Genomic DNA, 15,935 nt, shown 5'->3' on the forward strand with positions numbered 1-15,935 from the left:
AAAATCCTCGAAAACGCGCCACATCACGTTGTCGACGGCAAGGGCAAGACCTTCTCTTTATTCAAACTACATCGCACCATTCGCCTTTGCATGTGACTTAGCTGTACATAGCTCATGAAGATGAGCACTGGGCACCCTTCGTAACGTGCATATCGTGTTGTCGGACTGTCCTGAGGACCTCCACCGCCGAGGTGAAGTGGCGGCGCCTTCCTCCGGTGCACGCTCCGTTCGGGAGCCCTCGAGTCACCGTATCCGGATGTTGAGAACTCCAGCCAATCGATGTGGGGTGCTCTCTGAAAAATACGGATAATCCCCATACAATTCCCAAGTTGTCATAACCTCCCGCGGTGCCGCAATGTCGTCCAAGGGCATCGCTGTCGACGGCGACGACTGGGATCAAGCGGAAGTCGAGATGTCTCGGAAGCTGTCAGAGATGCAGATTCGTGGACAAGCTCTTCCTGCAACTGCACTGCATACCCCCGAGACGTGGGCACCGCCGCCGTCGAGTTCGCAAATGGTGCACGTACCCCCACCACCTCCAGCACTTGACGCAAAACACCAGCAATACCCCCCTGCCTCTTCCTACACAACGTCGTCGTCTGTATCGAGTCCAGTGAGTCGCGCGACGGCTACCGCTGTGTCGCTCCTGTCTCCATTGGACCCCGTCTTGGTTGCCGCGCTGGAGAATCCGCGTGAACGCCTGACCCTGCTTCAGTTCGAAGATCAAATCGTGGCTTTTCTCAAATCTCCCAGGCATGCGTTCGTCTTTCCATGCGCAACAGAGCTGTGCTAACGTTTGTGATGCAGGGAATACGAGCTCGTACTGCCGTCGCTGTCATCGTACCACCGACTCATCGTGCACAGACTCGCGGATCGCTGTCACTTGGAGCACCAGACGGCCGATTATTACCACGCGGTACGTTGCATCATGCTTCATCGTGGCATGATGGCGTTGCTTGCAGACCGGGTACGATCCAAATGCCGCGCGCGTCGTGACGTTGTACAAAACGCCGCGATGTGCAGTGCCGTCCATTTTGCTCATCGACTTGGCCGCGGAGGCAGCACCGCCGACCCACCACACACCGTCGCATCCGCCCAAGATCATGTCGCGGAAGAAAGGCGCTGGCAGCTCCCACAAGCACCACCACAAGACCGCGCCGTCGACATCGGGGGACGCACGCAGCATGCAGGACCGCGAAAAAGCGTACGCAGAGGCTCGTGCGCGCATCTTTGGCGACGGCGGCCAAGACAAACCTGCGTCGTCGCCGGCACCTTCGTCGTCTGAAGCGTCTCAACCGGCCAAGGCGCCGCTGACCAGACCCTCCTCGCACCAGCCCCACGGGTCGCATCACCACCACCAAGACTGGAAACAATCGAAAGCACAGTACCGCGACCGCCAAAAAGAGATGAACGACCCTGACTTTACAAGGCACCACCAACCCCGCTCGGCCTACGTGTACGGCGCACCACCACCCCATGGCTACGGCACGCGCTACACGAATGACTTGTACACGTCCCATGCGCCGCCGTTCCAAGGAGACGGGTACTACCGGCAGCAGCCCGCCGCCCGCACATTCCAGCCCCGACCGGCGTTCGCGCAGCCGCCGACGGCGAGGAATGGACCGGCGTCGTACTCGATGGACACAGATTTTCCCCCGTTAGGTTAACGCTCGTTTGAATGCCTCGACGGCTTTGGCTCTTCTATCGAATATTGCGACGACGGCTTAGCCGATGGCTGTGCTATTGCGACTGCAGGTGTCTCGATGGCTGTGGTGGCTGACGTTGATGGCAGACGACGGCGCGGAAGTCGGGCCATGGTCGAGCGGGGCGGCCACTTGCTTTCGGGTGGACATGGCCTTGAGGGTCCGTCGCAGCTTTCGCCGTGCATCGTCGGCTTTCCGCTTGCACAGTTTTCGATACTGGTCCAGGATCATGCGATGGTGCGTGGTGGGGTCGGTTGGGTGGTCCATCATGTAAGCAAGAATGTGTTGGCGGAGGGATGCCTTGATGGCGGTCGTGGATCGCTCGTGCGCCGCGCACGTTTTCTCCAAGTGTGCAAGTCGGCTCGCAACGTCGGTGGCTCCATCAAACACGTCATGCAGATTCATGCACACATCCTCGTCGCCGATGGCGTTGTCCGTGGCTGCCGCCAGAGGGTCGGAAGCGGCGGCACGATGATCCACCAGTCCCACGACAGCCAACTCGTGATGCATTTTTGACGCACTGACGTCGAAACAAGACGACGGAATGTAAGAAATCGGCGGCGATGGGAGAGACGGCAGCACGGAAATCGTGTTGTGTGCGAGAAGCTGTTTGCCGATGGTGGTGGCTTCGGGTTGGATACGACTGTCGTTGTCGTCGCCTTCGTCAGGCATGGACGTAGTGGGCGACGGGCCGTGAACATCCACAAGCGCGGCCAACAGTTTCTGCATCCAGTCAGGAGATATCGCAAGCAACGCAACTCACCTCGGACAAGGAATCTGTTGTTTGTGTGGAAGGCGCCATGTCGTGAATGGGATGCTTGTTGTCGGGATTGTCTGCGACGACATTTCGTTCGTCGGCAACGGCACCTGTCGACGGAGGTGCCGGGAGAACGCGGTCGATCGAGTCCGGATGCACCGGTTGAAAGAACGAACATGCACGAAGGTACTGCCAGCACTCTGTCGTGGTACACGGGGTATCTGCGACGATGTTCGCCAGTCAAACACCCTGCAGCATGAGAGGTGCTTACCCAAGTCCATCGCATCAACATCAAACGATGGCGCCAAATCCTTGGACATGTCCCCGGATAGCGCGGACGACGTGCTCAACTTCCTTCGTCGTTTCTTCTTTCGCCTTGGATGCTCTTCTCTGCCTTCTGTAGTTGTTGTGGCATCTGGCATTGGTGTCGCAGACTGCTGCGAGGTCGATGCAATCCATGCATCCAATTCCACCATGCCTCGGTGAAAGTCCTCTAGCTGATCTTCCACGACAGCGCGAGCTTGCCGCAGCTCCGACAGCACGCGAGATGCGTTCTGCTTGCGAATGCCTGGCGCGTCCTTTGTCCCGCACGCCTTTTTGATCGTTGGGTACAGGGAGTGCTGGACCCAAAACTTGGCAGGGGCGGTCAGAACACTGCTTGGGTCGCCATGCGGAGGAAGAAGTTCCAGCGCATTGATCGGGTGTTGCGCATCAATGCCACTTGGAGGTCGTCGGAACACCGCCGGGACCTTCGCTGGCGCGGCCGGCATGTCGTCCTGCAATCTTCTTGTCAAGCAGTGCGCTTTGAAATTTGAATGCAATTCGACGTGTTTTAAAAAGAATGTGATTCACCACTTCATTGTGTATGTAGCATTTTATTGCACGCCAGGATATGTGAACGTTACAGTATTATTTTGCATCGGAATGGGAAGCTGCACATTTTAAATACCGGTCCCTCGAACAATCTAGAGATTCCACGCGCGTCAACTCGCGGCGACGACAGCAGGATGCTGCTGCCGGAGAAGCGCGTGGGCGTCTGCGACCACGAGGCGCTTGTTGGCCATGGAAGGGTCCGTGGCATCGCGGTCGTCCAGGTGCAATGTGCTCAACAGCGCGGCACTCTTGTCATACCGTCCCAGTGCCCATTCGCAGCGGGCCATGTGAAACACATTTTCCCATTCGTGCTCCACGTTGGCCTGCATCAAAGCGTAAGGTGTTCTTCGAGAAGAGCTGGCGGCGCGGATGGAGAAGGCGTACCAAGCGACCGTACACGTCCAATGCGGCAGCATGGTTGCCCAGCAGCGAGTACACTTCAGCTAAGAGGATCTTCGCAAGCCAAGAAGAGCATTCAGCTTTTGGGGCAATCAAGACCAGGCGCATGCACGGTACCATGTTTTCCCGAACTTCCGTGTCGTCGTATTTCAAAGCGCTTTCCAGGCACCCCACGACGCGCTCGAGTGTTGCTGTGTCGTCTTGGGTGTCGAGAACGAGAGTGTGGGCCAGGTGTGTGTACGCTCGTCCAAACGACGGGTCCTTGGTGATGGCATTTGCGAACTCATTGCTACATCAGCACACATTCATTATAAGTTGTTTCCAGGTTTGCACCTTACCAAGCGGCTGTGGTGTTGCCGAGTGCGAGCAACGACAACGCATACGAAAAGTGTTCCATCGCAACATCATGTCCTTTTAGGGCAAGTACTGCGTCGTCGCTCGCAATGAAGCGATCCCCAAGCGCTTTGCTCACACGTTTCACTTCCTCAGTCTCGTCGCCACTGACCTTTGTTGCATCGACGACACGAAGGGTTGCCTTGTCAAGGGGGGTTGAGTAATCGCCTCGGCGAAAGCGGAGGATGCCCTTCAAGGCGTCCCAGAACGTCGCGCTGTCGAACACCTCGGGTGGTGGTGGAGGTGGTGGCTCTTCCACGACGACCGGTGCTTCCACCGGCTGCTCCACCACCGCCTGCTTCGCGCGCTTTCGGCGCAGGAAACTCAACCGCCCGCCCATATGGAGATGTGGCAATTGAAACGGCTGATGTATCCGGATACCGCGACGTTCCGGATGGCGAACGTTCGTATCCGGATTGCCGCCATTTTCACACGAGGTGGCGGCATGAGGGTGGACACTCCGGAGATCCGGTGGCATTACGGTCCAACGGGGCTGAACGAAGCAGTCCTGACCATCGACTACCTGCGGCGGCCTATCTTGCCGTCTGCTGCAACGGGTGGAGAGATCGACACCATGAGCTCGACGCCTGTGGCGGCAGATGTGCCGTCCTCTTCTTCCCGTAGTACACCCCAGCAAACATCGCTCCCGACTGTGCTTGCAACGGCAGGATCTGACAAAGAAGTGCGGCTGTGGATCATGCCAACAGACGATCCATTGCCTGTCTTCGTGTACACCCTGTCAGCCCACGATCGCAGCGTGAACTGCGTTCGGTTCTCTCCTGACGGGTCCATCCTCGCGTCGGCAAGTGACGATTCCACAATCGTGCTGTGGTCGCGACCGAAACATTTGGTCGATGACGACGCTTCGTCGTGGGACTGGAGTACCGTCGCCAGCAACAGCGACGTCGGCCGCGTCCTCCTCGCCTGCGGTCACAAGGGCGACATCACCGACCTGAGCTGGTCCCCCGACAGCCAGTACTTGTGCTCCGTGTCCGTCGACAACACCGCGTCGATTTGGCACGTGCCGACTGCGAAATTGATCGAGAAGCGGAAGGACCATTCGCAGTTCGTCCAGGGCGTGGCATGGGACCCCCTCAGCGAATTCCTCGTGACGACGGGCAACGACCGGTCCGCCCGCATCTACGCTCTCCACGGGTACCATGGCTTTCCAACGTCTGGAGCCCCTGCATCGAAAAAGAAAAAGTGCCAACTCCTGCACACGAATCGATCGCTCGGGCCAAAAGACTGTGCCGCTGCTGTGACTGCGTCGACCGTGGCTGACACACCCGTGGCACACCCCACATCGTCCGACCTAGTCAAAGCTCCAAAGCAACTCCTCTTCCACGACGATACCTTTCCATCCTTCTCACGCCGACCAACGTGGACCCCCGACGGAAACTTTTGCATCTTCCCAGCAGGTACGTCTCGGCAGCCGTGGCCGACCTCATCGCCTTGCAGGACTCGCCCCTCGCGACGACTCGACACATGCCACACCAACACACACCGCTTACGTCTATGCGCGGGGCAACTTGCTTGAGCCCGCCTTCCACCTTCCTGGCCATGAAAAGGGCGCGTTGGCCATCCGTTGCAGCCCCGTGCTCTACGCCCTTCGCGGCGTCCCCACGGCCCGCAACACATTTGGGCTCCCGTACCGCGTCATCTTTGCCGTCGCGACGCTTACGTCCGTCGCGATTTACGACTCGCAGGTATGTCGCCATCTCGTTGAGCACAGGGGTAGTATGCCATGGCGTTCTTTCCCAGCTTCCTCGCCCGATTTGCGTCGTCGACCGAGTTCATTACGCCGACTTGACAGACATCAGCTGGTCCGCCGACGGAACAGTCCTGGCCGCCGCCTCCCTCGACGGCTACGTGAGCTTGATCACGTTGACGGAGGCTGACGTCGGCGCGCCTGTGCCGCCCGAAGGTGCGACCGCCGACTCGACATGGCATCCTCGACTTGCATGGCTGTAGATTTGACCAGGCTCTTGGCAGCCCAGCGCGCCAAGATGATGCACAACATGCCGCGCGGCCGAAAGAAACCTCCCGCCACAGTGTCCCCCGCTCCGCCACCTGCCCCAGCAACGACTACGCCCGACAAAAAGGACACACTCGTTGCGAAGAAACTCAAACCGTCCGACGGAGCCACGACGTCGATCCGGCAATTTACTACCGTCATGTCTCCTGACGTGGCGTTCGACTCGGCCAACATGCCCATGACTAGCGTCCCCCCCGACCAGTCTGACGGAGCACTGCCGCCGATGGTCCACACCGTCGCGGTCCGAAAAAAGAGGAAAATCGCGCCAGTCTTGGTCACAGCGACGCCCGCCAGGACTGTCGCACGTGCCAACGACTCGTCAAAGCACAGCGCCACGGGGATGGCAGCGTCCCCGACGAAGAGCATTTGCACGTCATCTGCTGCTGCTACCCCCATCGACTTGACCATGGACGCCAGCGCCGACGGATCAGAGACCATCGACGAGGCCAGGAACAACTCGAGTGACACGTAAAGCACGTGATCATGTTTATGGCAATTCAAACACTTTGATTGTCTTGAACACGACAAAGTACCCGTACGCGGCGCCGAGAGCAGCCAGCACGATGATGTTGACCCAGTTGAGCACCGAGTGACTCTCGGGCGACGACACCTGCGCGCGGACAAGGGCAGCTGCTTGCAGGAGAAAACAGAGGCAGTACGCTTGGCAGAACGTCTTGCGAATCAGTGCATCACCCACGAGCCGCGTCTTCCACACGAGCCACCCCTGTGCCAACGTCAACGCGCCGTACAAACGGACGACTTCATGCACGAGGTGGCCGTACTCGGACGCCCCAAGCGCCGACATGGCAAGGGAGTGCGGGAGGACGAGACAGCTACCGCCGATGACAATCGCAATGCCAGCATGTACGATGAAGAGCGTGTCCAGGCGCCGGCGCACTTCGGTCGTTGACCCTGTGTGCGATAGCAGCACTTGGTCCCACCACGATGGCGGCCGTCCTGCCATCGCGCGATGTGCCTGTGTGGAGTGTCGTCAGGATTTAATAACGTCCGGATAATACAATAAACAATGGTCAAATAGATCTATTTGATTGTAAGGAAAGTCGAGATTCTAAATAAAACGTTTTTTATTGCAAGGGCTTCTGTATATTTTGCGGTTGCCACGTTACGTGTCTTGCCGCCGCTGAACATGTCCGTCCGCGCCGCCGCCGTGCTCTGCATGGTCCTCTCGGTGATGAGCCTGAACACAGACATTCCGTCCGGACAACCTGAATGTTTCTTCCTTGAGTCCCCAAAGTACAAGGAAGGGCTGTCGCTCAACTACCAAGTGCTGCGCGGGATGGGCGACGAACTCGTGACAACGATGAGCAGCCCGAGCGGAATCACCCTCTTCCACAAGACTGGTCCAACTGGACGCTTCGTAAGCCCTGTCCCCGAAGACGGCATCTACCGGGTCTGCTTTGCCCAGAACACTCTGGTCAATATCCGTGTTGGGTTCTCCTTTCACGCCGACGATCCTGCCCACGACGTCCTCTCAAATGCCGACGCCACCAAGATCGGTACGACCGTTGCTCTCGTACGCATCCGTCATCGTGGTTGTAGAGCAAGCTCGAGCGGTGGAGGACATGGTGTATGAGCTGAATACCCACCTGGACACGGTCAAAGACACACAGTCGTACATGAAGGCCAAAGCCGTCTACCACCACAGCGGTAAGCGCAGTTCTCTCGTCCTTCCTCGTTGTTCACGGTGTCACATGTCTGCGGGAGATGGTGCTTTGTCGTCGCTGCCCATGTTTATTCCCTGTTCACACACGGTTGCTGCATAGTTGTGGACAACACGAACAGCCGCATCGTCTTGTGGTCGTGCATCGAAGCCACGATCCTCGTGGGCCTTTCGTTCTGGCAGATGTCATACCTTCGTCGAACGTTTGAAGTTCGCCGCGTCTTTTAGACGCATCGTCGCGCCATGCAGACGTACTCTGCGTCGATCCCTTATCGAGTCGTTACAATCCATTGTTCTCTTGTCGTGCAGTCGCCACGTCGAGTGGACACCCTCGCCCACCGATTCTTCATCGCACACGAATGCATCCCCCGAATTCTCGAAAGATGCATGTCTCGTTCCCACGAGGTTCGTCTCCATGCCGCCCGTCGACGTCTCTTCGTCCACGCCGGACGCGTCGCTTGCGGCAAACCAGCGACAGATCAGGAACGCACCCGGATAAATGGGCCGTCGGATTGGCCGATCCGAATTCCCATCGATTCGATTGGTTTATTTATCCGGATAGTAATCTTGCGCGTGTGTGTTGTTGTTCCATTTCGACTGCCGCCGCCGCCGTCACTGCGCGCGCGCCGCCCAAGTCGAGCAAACATGGGCACGACGGGGTCTGTCGAACAGCGGAATGCGATCAAGGATGTTATCTTGATCAGCGACAGCAGTGCGAAGAAGCGCACCAAGGACGACATCATGCGTGTCTTGCAAACGTTTTGCCTCGTGTTTCCGTTCGATGTATGTGTGTGTGTGTGCATCGGGAAGGGATCTCGTGGTATTCACCTTGCCACGGTAGATGCCTGAGCGAAGAAGACGCACCGACAGCTCGGAAGAGAATGCGGCCGCCGCGTCCATGGACGTCAAGGAGAAGCGCTTGTTCGACTCGGTGCACCGCTTGTTGAAGTCCGCCGTCGACAACACGGCGACAAACAACGCTGCCGACGAGTCGGACGTCGTGCTTTTGATCTTAGACACATTCAAGCGTCTGCTGCAGTGGCGCGAGCTCCACAAACTCGTCCCCAAGTACTCGATCAAGCCGTTTCTCACGTGCATGGTGCGGATGCTTCGGCAGAGTTCGCTCTCAACCGAATCCGTCTTAGATGTGGTCTCCGGCGCTAGCGTCGTCCGTGTTGGACGTGCTCCTCATGATGATAACCCGTCCGACTGGCTTGAAAACGGTGGAAGTCGGCGACAAAATCGAGATGCTGAACAAGCGAACGCTTGCCGACGACTTGGGCTTCCAAGTCCTCGGGTCGCTCCTGGCGCAGCACCATCCGTCGTCCGTCCTTTCGGCACCTTCGTCCGCCGAGCCCATTCTTGAAGCGTCGCTTCGCATCTTTCATTGGACCTACGTCGGCAACAAGCTCACGTCCGATGCAGTCACGTTAGATCGAGTACAGAAATCCGCATCGACACCATCAACTTCACCATGAAATGCTAGGTGACAGACTCCCTTCTCAATGCCCGCCTGACCCTCCTGCACTTGGCTCACCACCGCGGCGCGGCATGTTCCAGCGTGGAACTGTACCCGGCATCATCGACCGGACCATCTTCCTTGCGCCACTTGGCCGCCGATCTCCTTCTCGAACTGTTCTCCGTCGCTGATGTGGCCCAGGTAACCGTACTTCAAGACACGGCGCGAGACTGCGGGGCGCTACTGTACATGATGTCGTACGCGCTGGACACGGCCCCGGACGAGGTGGGGCAGCACATGCAGGTGAGTGCGGCCTTCCTTTGCACGCGCCAGGCCGCGGAACGCAGCGGCTATCGCAACGGAAACGTGACACTGCATGAACACGGTAGAATGGCGAGCTGACCGCTGACAAGATCATGGACGAGGCTAGTCCTCCCTTGGAAGACGGCATCGACCGACTCTTCCGGGAGAAAGCGGTCGCGTTGGTCGAGATGTTCTGCGCTGGAAACAGTCGATCCAAGGCGGCTGTGTACCGCATGCTCCCCGTGGATTTGTTTGTCCCGATCGAAGACCGGCCGGACCTTGTCTCCAAGTACACACTCGCGTCGATTCGTAAGAGCACCAAGTCGACGACGTCGTCGAGCCTCCTCCTCGGTCCGTTTCGATCTGAACCTCGCTTCAACGCGCAGTCGGTCGCGCCGTCGTCGTCCATGCTGGCGTCTGCGCTGTACACGTCATCGTCATCGGTGGCGACCCCCGCCACCCACATCGAATTCCAGGTATCGCTTTGACGATGGTGGCATGGCGGCGTTGTGACAGCCCCTTTGACGGCAAAGGCCATGCCAGGCTAGCCATCGCTGACTTTGTCCCCCTTGTAGAGATGGCTGCACGATGCGCGCACGCAGGGAGAGACCTGGCAGGAGGTCCTCGTGGCGGCGAGGGACGAACACGTGCGGCCAAACTTGATTTGGCGGCGCGAAATGCTGCGCGAGCTGCAACTGGCGCTGCGACGTGAGATTGCCAGGTTGGAAGCCAATGTGTTGTCCGCATCGAGTCGTGCCACCACGTCGCCGCTGCCCCGGTCGTCATCGACTGCCCTGTCGTCGTCGTCCATGCAATTGTGGGATGCCGAGCAGTTCACGGTGCGATATGCGTCGTTTCAGCGCGAGTTGGTCGTCCACGGGTATTTTCTCGACCCGCTGCTGCCCAAACTGAGCAACTTGAACGACCCGTTCGAAGTGCAGGACCACGTGCTGCTTGCGTGGCATGTCTTGGACCGAGTCGCCGTCGAAACGAACCCGTTGTGGCGACTGCGCTGCATCAAGTGCGTGCGGTTGTTGCTGCGGCGGTACGCCATGACGTTTAACGGGCAATTGCCGATGCAGTCGTTGCTCCAGCAACTCCAACGCGCAACGTCGCCCGCCGATCCACCGACACACGCGTTCGCGACCGAGTGCTTTTGGTTGTTTCACGTGGCGATTTCGACATCGCGCACCCGCACCGCCGACAGCCTCGTGACCACGTACGACGCGATCGTCGCGACCGTCGTGGCGGCGCTCCATGCAGCGATTTCCTCGCGCCGTTTTGAAGACACCCGCGCGAGTGACACGGACGGCGATGATCGACGCGACGCCGATCGACATGACGTCCACCGACTCATGGTCGAGTCGGGAAACGACGACGACGATGACGACGTGGACCGAACGAGCGAACACGTGCATGCGCACCACGCAAGAACGGATGGCGAGGCCGCGCCGGACGACGGTGGCGTCGATGCGATGGTCCGCGCGGGGGTGAATGTGCTCGCAGTCCTTGTCCAGCGCGCCAAATCGTACGTTCCACAAGTGCTTGCAGCGCGCGACACGCTGGTGCGCGTATTTCACACGGTGCTGCGGCCGTCGACGTTGGAAGCGTTGCTTGGACTGGTCGAGCACCTCTTGCCTCACCTGACGAATGCAGGCGCGACGGCATGTGGCTCGTTCCTGGAACAAGTGCTGCCCGCCGTCCTCAGCGCGTGCAGCAACCCGTGCAACGCCGGACGCATGACCCACGCTGCGTCTGCATTTCTGGCCAAGTACATCTCGCCGTCGCTGTTTCAAACCACTCTCCGCAACGCGGTCGGCCACGACGGGTGCGGCCTCCACCTCGTCCTCGCCGATCCGACGGTGCTGGCGGCCATCTTTAACGCGGATTCAGTCCAGGCCGCCGACGTGCTGTGGGGCGCGACCCTTCGCCACCGCCTCTTTTCCAGCCTGCACCAGGAGTACTACACCGTGGTCTCGGACGGCGGGCTCTGTCGACGACTGTCCAACACAGTACAAAAGAGCGACAGCGGCGAATTCTTTGATGCCCAGCCAGACTCGAGCACCGACCTCGACATTTGCGTCGGCCACCTCTTTTTGCGCTCGTTTGTCGAGCAGGAAGGGTCGTTTCGAACGACGTGGACCGATGCCATGTACCGCACGACCATCGACGCGCTGCTGCAGCAACTCATGAAATCGCGTGGGTCGTTTGTGGCGGCCAACAACGACGTCGACGACCCGATGGAAGTGCAGGTCCTCGTGCTTCGCGCGCTGCGCTACTTGCTCCCTCGCGGTGGACACAACGTACCGATGGACGCGCGTGTGTTGGAGGTGCTCCTGAGTCCACTCAAGCGCAGCTTGTTGAGCGAAGTCGACCAGGTACGACAACGCGTTGCTCGTGCTGCGCACTGACGTCGTGGCGATAGGCACGAGGGGGCGTCGGGCTGCAGTTGCTAGCCCATGTCATGACGCCACCAAACGTCAATGCGTCGCACGCACTCGCGGTCGTCGAGTCGTCGTTTGCGCTGCTACAGGACGTCGTGGACAAGACGCTCCAGCCGCGGTACGTCCAGTTCGTTCGCGAACAAGTGGCGGATCCGCCCCAGCACCACGTCGACGTTGCCATGACGCTCGTGACGGCGTTCTTCGAGTTGCTTGTCGTGGTGGCGTCCCATGACCCCGGAGCGTTCGACCGGCGTCCGTCGTTGTTGTCAAAACTGTTTGCGTACTTGTCGGACGTGCCGTCGTGTCCGCAGCTGGCGTTTGCCGCGTTGCATTGCGTGTCGCGGCTATGCCAGGTCTCGTCGGTGCTGCCGCCGATGGTCCTCGTCGACGGCGGCGGCGTGGTCTTTCTCAGCCACTTGCTCGCCACGACGCCATCGAGTCCAGAAACGTCGGCGGTCGTGACGGCGGCGGCCACGATTCTCCAGGCGAATGCGGCGCTTCTCAACGCTGTTCTTGTCCAGCTCTTCACACCTGGCCTCGTCGAGGTATGTGCTTGTGACGGTCCATCGGCGTCATCTTCGCTCGCAGGTGCTTGCGACGGACGGCCCCGCTGCATTTGTCGTCCGCTTGCATTGCGCCGACGACGTCTGGACCGCGCGACTCATCTGGACCATTCAGTACGCGGCTCGCATGCAACATGGACCAACTCATGGTGGCGGCATAGGATGCAGGCGACGTTGAACGAAACGTTGCGGCGCGAGGTTGCAAACGTGGCTGCCGCGGCCAAGGACGCCGCCCGGTGGCCCGTGTGGTTTCTCGACCACTTTGTCGCTGCCGACTCGTACCGCTACCTGTACGCGGACGTCGCCGACGAAGTCGTTGTCGGCGGCGTCTACCTCCGTCTCTTTGTCCAGCAAGACATCCTGTCGATGCCACTGACGAAGATCCACGCCCTCGCAGCCGTACAATTTCTTTGCCATCGATAGCGCGGGGGACGGCACTGACACGCGTGAGTAGGCATTCATCCAAGCACATGGCGCGCTCACGTCGTCGATCGAGGGTCTCCGCGCGGTACGCCTACCTCGTCATGCGTTGAGTAATTCGGCTGTAGCGAGGCGGGGCCCCGTCCAAAGTCCAAGAGGCCACACTGGACCACCTCTGTCTCGCCATCCGCAAGATCGGGGTTGCGTTCCCTGAGCTCGACCTCGTCGATTTCGTGGACGATGGGTTCAGCGACACCGAGAGCGTCGGCGATGACATGGCGACCTTTGTCGACATGAGCCCGACGCACGACGACGACGGCGCCGCCGCCGTCCAGCGCAGCGACATCGATACACGGCCCGTCCTCGGCAAGCAAGACTCGATGCAGCTCGATGAAATTGTTGTTTAACTTACATGATCGCACACGTCGACGGCTTGTCTGGTTCGTCGGCCGTCATCGCGGCCGCCACCCGCGCGTACTCGGCTTCCGTGAACAAGTGCTTCTCCGACACGTGGTACACCGACCCGTCTTCATACTCCATCGTGTACTTGGCCTCGGCCGGAACGTAGGCGAGCACGCGGCACCGCAGAAACTCGTGCTCGTTGAATCGCGTGTACATAATGTCGCCGACCTGCCGCGCCAGTGAGTCCACCGAGTGCACGTCGTGTGGGGTTTTTACCTGGTACTTGCTCGGGGGGAATGCAAACGAGCTGGTCGTTGTGAGGGCGGTCGACGTCGGCGGCTCGACGTGGCGAACAGACTCTTCGTTCCCGAGCGCCGTCGGCTCAGTCGCCACCAACGTGGCTGCAGCCGTTGGTGGCGGAAATGCATCGTTGGGCTGGTCCGAAGACTTGGCAAACTTGAGAAATACATCACGCAATGGGCCTTCGACGTCGCGCCAGTGTGTCGCACACTCGGATTCAAGCAGCGTGGCCACGTCCGTTGTCGGCGCGACCTCGAGCAATGCCGTCCACTGCGCGTCTTGCGCCGTCGCCGTCTCGTCCATGAGCTCCTTTGACAGCATCACAGCGTTCTCAAACTCGGCAATCGTTTCGAGGATGTTTTTCCGACGCGTCGGCGCCGACGTTCCCATGCGCATGTCGTGCTCCTTCAACTTGTTGCGCTCCAAGTTCGCCTCGCTTGTTGCGTGCCGCACACGCAGGATCAGGGCCGCATCAAACGACACGAGCTCCGCGACGACGCGGGGCAAAACCTCCTTCAGCCGCGCCCCCGATGCCGTCTTGGCGCGGGCCTCCATCACGTAGAACTACAACAGTGGGTGAGCCACACGGGTGTCCTCGAGTTGGAGCTGTCGTACGTCGTTGAATGCTTGGGTCATGGTTTCCTGGCGCAGCGCCACCACATACCGCACGAGCGCCTGCGCAGCAATGCCAAAAACGTCGACGAGGTTGGCACAATCCCACGCTTCCGTCGCTGCCGTCGTCGCGCGCTCGGCGGCAGCGTGGAGCTCACGGGCCGTCACCGCATCGACTTCAATTTGGGTCGTAAACACATTGGTCTGTGCACGGATGAGCGCTGCGTCACCAGGAACGCCTGTGGCAATATACTCTGCACGGCGTGCGAGGACGAGCTCCTGGAGCTTCTTGGCCGCCACGACTTCGTCTGTCCGCGCCTTGTTCAGCTCCGCCGCCATCTCAGCGACATGCTTCTGACCGCGCTGGACCAACTCCGTCACGTCCGCGAGCTTGGTCTTCAATCTGTGCAACGTGTCGGCGTGCATCGCGGCGAGATCGGCCTTGGCTTTGCAAAACGCCTGTAAACGCCGCGTGTGGTTGGTGCAAGCGGCATTCAACGCCTTAATCTTGTCCTCGGGGGCGACAAGCGGCGCCATCGCGTCCAGCATCGCGGCCTTGTCGGACGCGGCAACTTCTGCGTCCGTGGGGGTAATGCGGCCATCCTAACGTGTGCCCAGGACGAATTCATAGTGACCAACACGCACAGGTCACGAGATTTGGGGAACGCACCAGAGCATCGAGTCGTTGAACATGTGGCAAGAGCGAAACAATGTCCAAGAGAAGGTTCGAGGCCTCGGTCGCGTCAAACGTGGGTGAGTTGTGCCGGAGTGCCGCAGCGTGCGCCGCGCATGCCGCATCGAGTAGATTCTTCACGTCGGGGCTCCATGCAACCGCAAGTTTTGTGAAAACATCGTCCAATGGGGGCGATTGCGGAGCCGACGCAGCTTCGTCCTTAATGGGGTTGGCGCGGTTCGAGAGGTGAAGCGAGAAAAGGTTCGCCGCGGCGGTAGGATCGCACTCTTGGAGAGGCAGCTGGGTGGACGAATCAAGGTCATCGTCGTCGTTCTCGACTTCTTCTGAAGGTGGGGACAGATGCTTTTGCGAATAAGGAAGGTTGTACTCGGACGGAGAAGCATCGAAATGCGCTGGGGCACTGGCACTGACTACGGCGTTACGAGCATCGAGTTCGCGAGCAGCTTGCAACGGAGTGAACGAGTCATACTTCTCGTGGAAGAGTCGATGGTTGGGTGGCAGCGACAAACGTGGGTTCTTTGGCCGGTTCCACGTGTCGTGGAAGCCATCAGGAAGACGCGCGCGCTTTTTCGTCGCTTCCTCACGGTTGCGCAGCATGCGAAATGCTTTGGCCGTGTCCCAGTTCACTTCCCGAAGCGTCAAGTCCAAGTCGCCTTTCGAGTAGACAGTGCCGCACTCCGACTCGACGAGTGCATGAAGGGTGGCCAAATCACGCAATTGCTGGGGGCTCAGTAGACTCAGACCGTCGTCTGGATCGTGCGCCATCTCCTGCGATGGGCTCGTTTTCATGGAAGGGAGCACAGGTTGGCTCATGCTGCCTGTCCGCGCCGCCGATCGCTTCAATTTGTCGAACTGCCAGTTGAACGCCCAGGCCGAAGACGAAATTTCTCAAATCCA

General features: G+C 59.5%; 8 protein-coding genes across 28 annotated transcripts; 4 read left to right on the forward strand and 4 right to left on the reverse strand.

Moving 5' to 3' along the window:
• Positions 1-235: 235 nt before the first annotated feature.
• On the reverse strand, positions 236-3,286 carry H310_13682 (hypothetical protein). The gene is made up of 3 exons (XM_008881278.1): positions 2,732-3,286; positions 2,467-2,681; positions 236-2,426 (listed from the first exon to the last, which is right to left on the reverse strand). Exons 1-3 carry the CDS (start codon positions 3,228-3,230, stop codon positions 1,725-1,727), a joined length of 1,416 nt encoding a protein of 471 aa, XP_008879500.1. The 5' UTR covers positions 3,231-3,286; the 3' UTR covers positions 236-1,724.
• On the forward strand, positions 340-3,281 carry H310_13683 (hypothetical protein). Its single transcript, XM_008881279.1, has 3 exons — positions 340-753; positions 808-916; positions 963-3,281. Exons 1-3 carry the CDS (start codon positions 356-358, stop codon positions 1,665-1,667), a joined length of 1,212 nt encoding a protein of 403 aa, XP_008879501.1. The 5' UTR covers positions 340-355; the 3' UTR covers positions 1,668-3,281.
• A 57-nt stretch (positions 3,287-3,343) lies between the features above and the next one.
• Positions 3,344-4,524, reverse strand: H310_13685 (hypothetical protein). 3 transcript variants are annotated; one of them, XM_008881293.1, is made up of 4 exons: positions 4,071-4,524; positions 3,850-4,021; positions 3,718-3,786; positions 3,344-3,656 (listed from the first exon to the last, which is right to left on the reverse strand). In XM_008881293.1, exons 1-4 carry the CDS (start codon positions 4,463-4,465, stop codon positions 3,444-3,446), a joined length of 849 nt encoding a protein of 282 aa, XP_008879515.1. In that variant the 5' UTR covers positions 4,466-4,524; the 3' UTR covers positions 3,344-3,443. The 3 variants fall into 3 exon arrangements, with proteins under 3 accessions (XP_008879515.1, XP_008879517.1, XP_008879516.1); XM_008881295.1 differs by having other exon boundaries at positions 3,344-3,786; XM_008881294.1 differs by having other exon boundaries at positions 3,344-4,021.
• On the forward strand, positions 3,344-7,196 carry H310_13684 (hypothetical protein). 13 transcript variants are annotated; one of them, XM_008881287.1, is made up of 7 exons: positions 3,409-3,845; positions 3,898-3,963; positions 4,058-4,151; positions 4,222-5,543; positions 5,584-5,831; positions 5,887-6,049; positions 6,097-7,196. In XM_008881287.1, the coding sequence occupies exons 4-7, from the start codon at positions 4,466-4,468 to the stop codon at positions 6,630-6,632; spliced, it is 2,025 nt and encodes a 674-aa protein (XP_008879509.1). In that variant the 5' UTR covers positions 3,409-3,845; positions 3,898-3,963; positions 4,058-4,151; positions 4,222-4,465; the 3' UTR covers positions 6,633-7,196. The 13 variants fall into 13 exon arrangements, with proteins under 13 accessions (XP_008879506.1, XP_008879504.1, XP_008879505.1 ...); XM_008881284.1 differs by having other exon boundaries at positions 3,344-3,963; XM_008881285.1 differs by having other exon boundaries at positions 3,898-4,151.
• H310_13686 (hypothetical protein) lies at positions 6,606-7,163 on the reverse strand. The gene has a single exon (XM_008881296.1). It carries the CDS (start codon positions 7,122-7,124, stop codon positions 6,648-6,650), a length of 477 nt encoding a protein of 158 aa, XP_008879518.1. The 5' UTR covers positions 7,125-7,163; the 3' UTR covers positions 6,606-6,647.
• A 29-nt stretch (positions 7,197-7,225) lies between the features above and the next one.
• H310_13687 lies at positions 7,226-8,334 on the forward strand. 2 transcript variants are annotated; one of them, XM_008881297.1, is made up of 3 exons: positions 7,226-7,677; positions 7,721-7,828; positions 7,945-8,334. In XM_008881297.1, the coding sequence occupies exons 1-3, from the start codon at positions 7,308-7,310 to the stop codon at positions 8,067-8,069; spliced, it is 603 nt and encodes a 200-aa protein (XP_008879519.1). In that variant the 5' UTR covers positions 7,226-7,307; the 3' UTR covers positions 8,070-8,334. The 2 variants fall into 2 exon arrangements, with proteins under 2 accessions (XP_008879519.1, XP_008879520.1); XM_008881298.1 differs by having other exon boundaries at positions 7,721-8,334.
• Positions 8,335-8,439: 105 nt separating this feature from the next.
• Positions 8,440-13,535, forward strand: H310_13688 (hypothetical protein). Of its 6 annotated transcripts, XM_008881299.1 has the most exons (11): positions 8,440-8,624; positions 8,683-8,940; positions 8,987-9,280; positions 9,328-9,603; positions 9,690-10,079; positions 10,179-11,981; positions 12,029-12,592; positions 12,636-12,724; positions 12,772-13,009; positions 13,065-13,118; positions 13,159-13,535. In XM_008881299.1, exons 1-11 carry the CDS (start codon positions 8,487-8,489, stop codon positions 13,435-13,437), a joined length of 4,383 nt encoding a protein of 1,460 aa, XP_008879521.1. In that variant the 5' UTR covers positions 8,440-8,486; the 3' UTR covers positions 13,438-13,535. The 6 variants fall into 6 exon arrangements, with proteins under 6 accessions (XP_008879521.1, XP_008879524.1, XP_008879523.1 ...); XM_008881302.1 differs by having other exon boundaries at positions 12,636-13,009; XM_008881301.1 differs by having other exon boundaries at positions 12,772-13,118.
• On the reverse strand, positions 13,377-15,903 carry H310_13689 (hypothetical protein). The gene is made up of 4 exons (XM_008881305.1): positions 15,015-15,903; positions 14,348-14,947; positions 13,709-14,296; positions 13,377-13,660 (listed from the first exon to the last, which is right to left on the reverse strand). Exons 1-4 carry the CDS (start codon positions 15,849-15,851, stop codon positions 13,439-13,441), a joined length of 2,247 nt encoding a protein of 748 aa, XP_008879527.1. The 5' UTR covers positions 15,852-15,903; the 3' UTR covers positions 13,377-13,438.
• Between the last annotated feature and the right edge of the window lie 32 nt (positions 15,904-15,935).

The sequence above is a fragment of the Aphanomyces invadans genome, assembly GCF_000520115.1.
Source record: "Aphanomyces invadans strain NJM9701 unplaced genomic scaffold supercont1.55, whole genome shotgun sequence".
Taxonomy (NCBI): Eukaryota; Oomycota; class Saprolegniomycetes; order Saprolegniales; family Verrucalvaceae; genus Aphanomyces; species Aphanomyces invadans.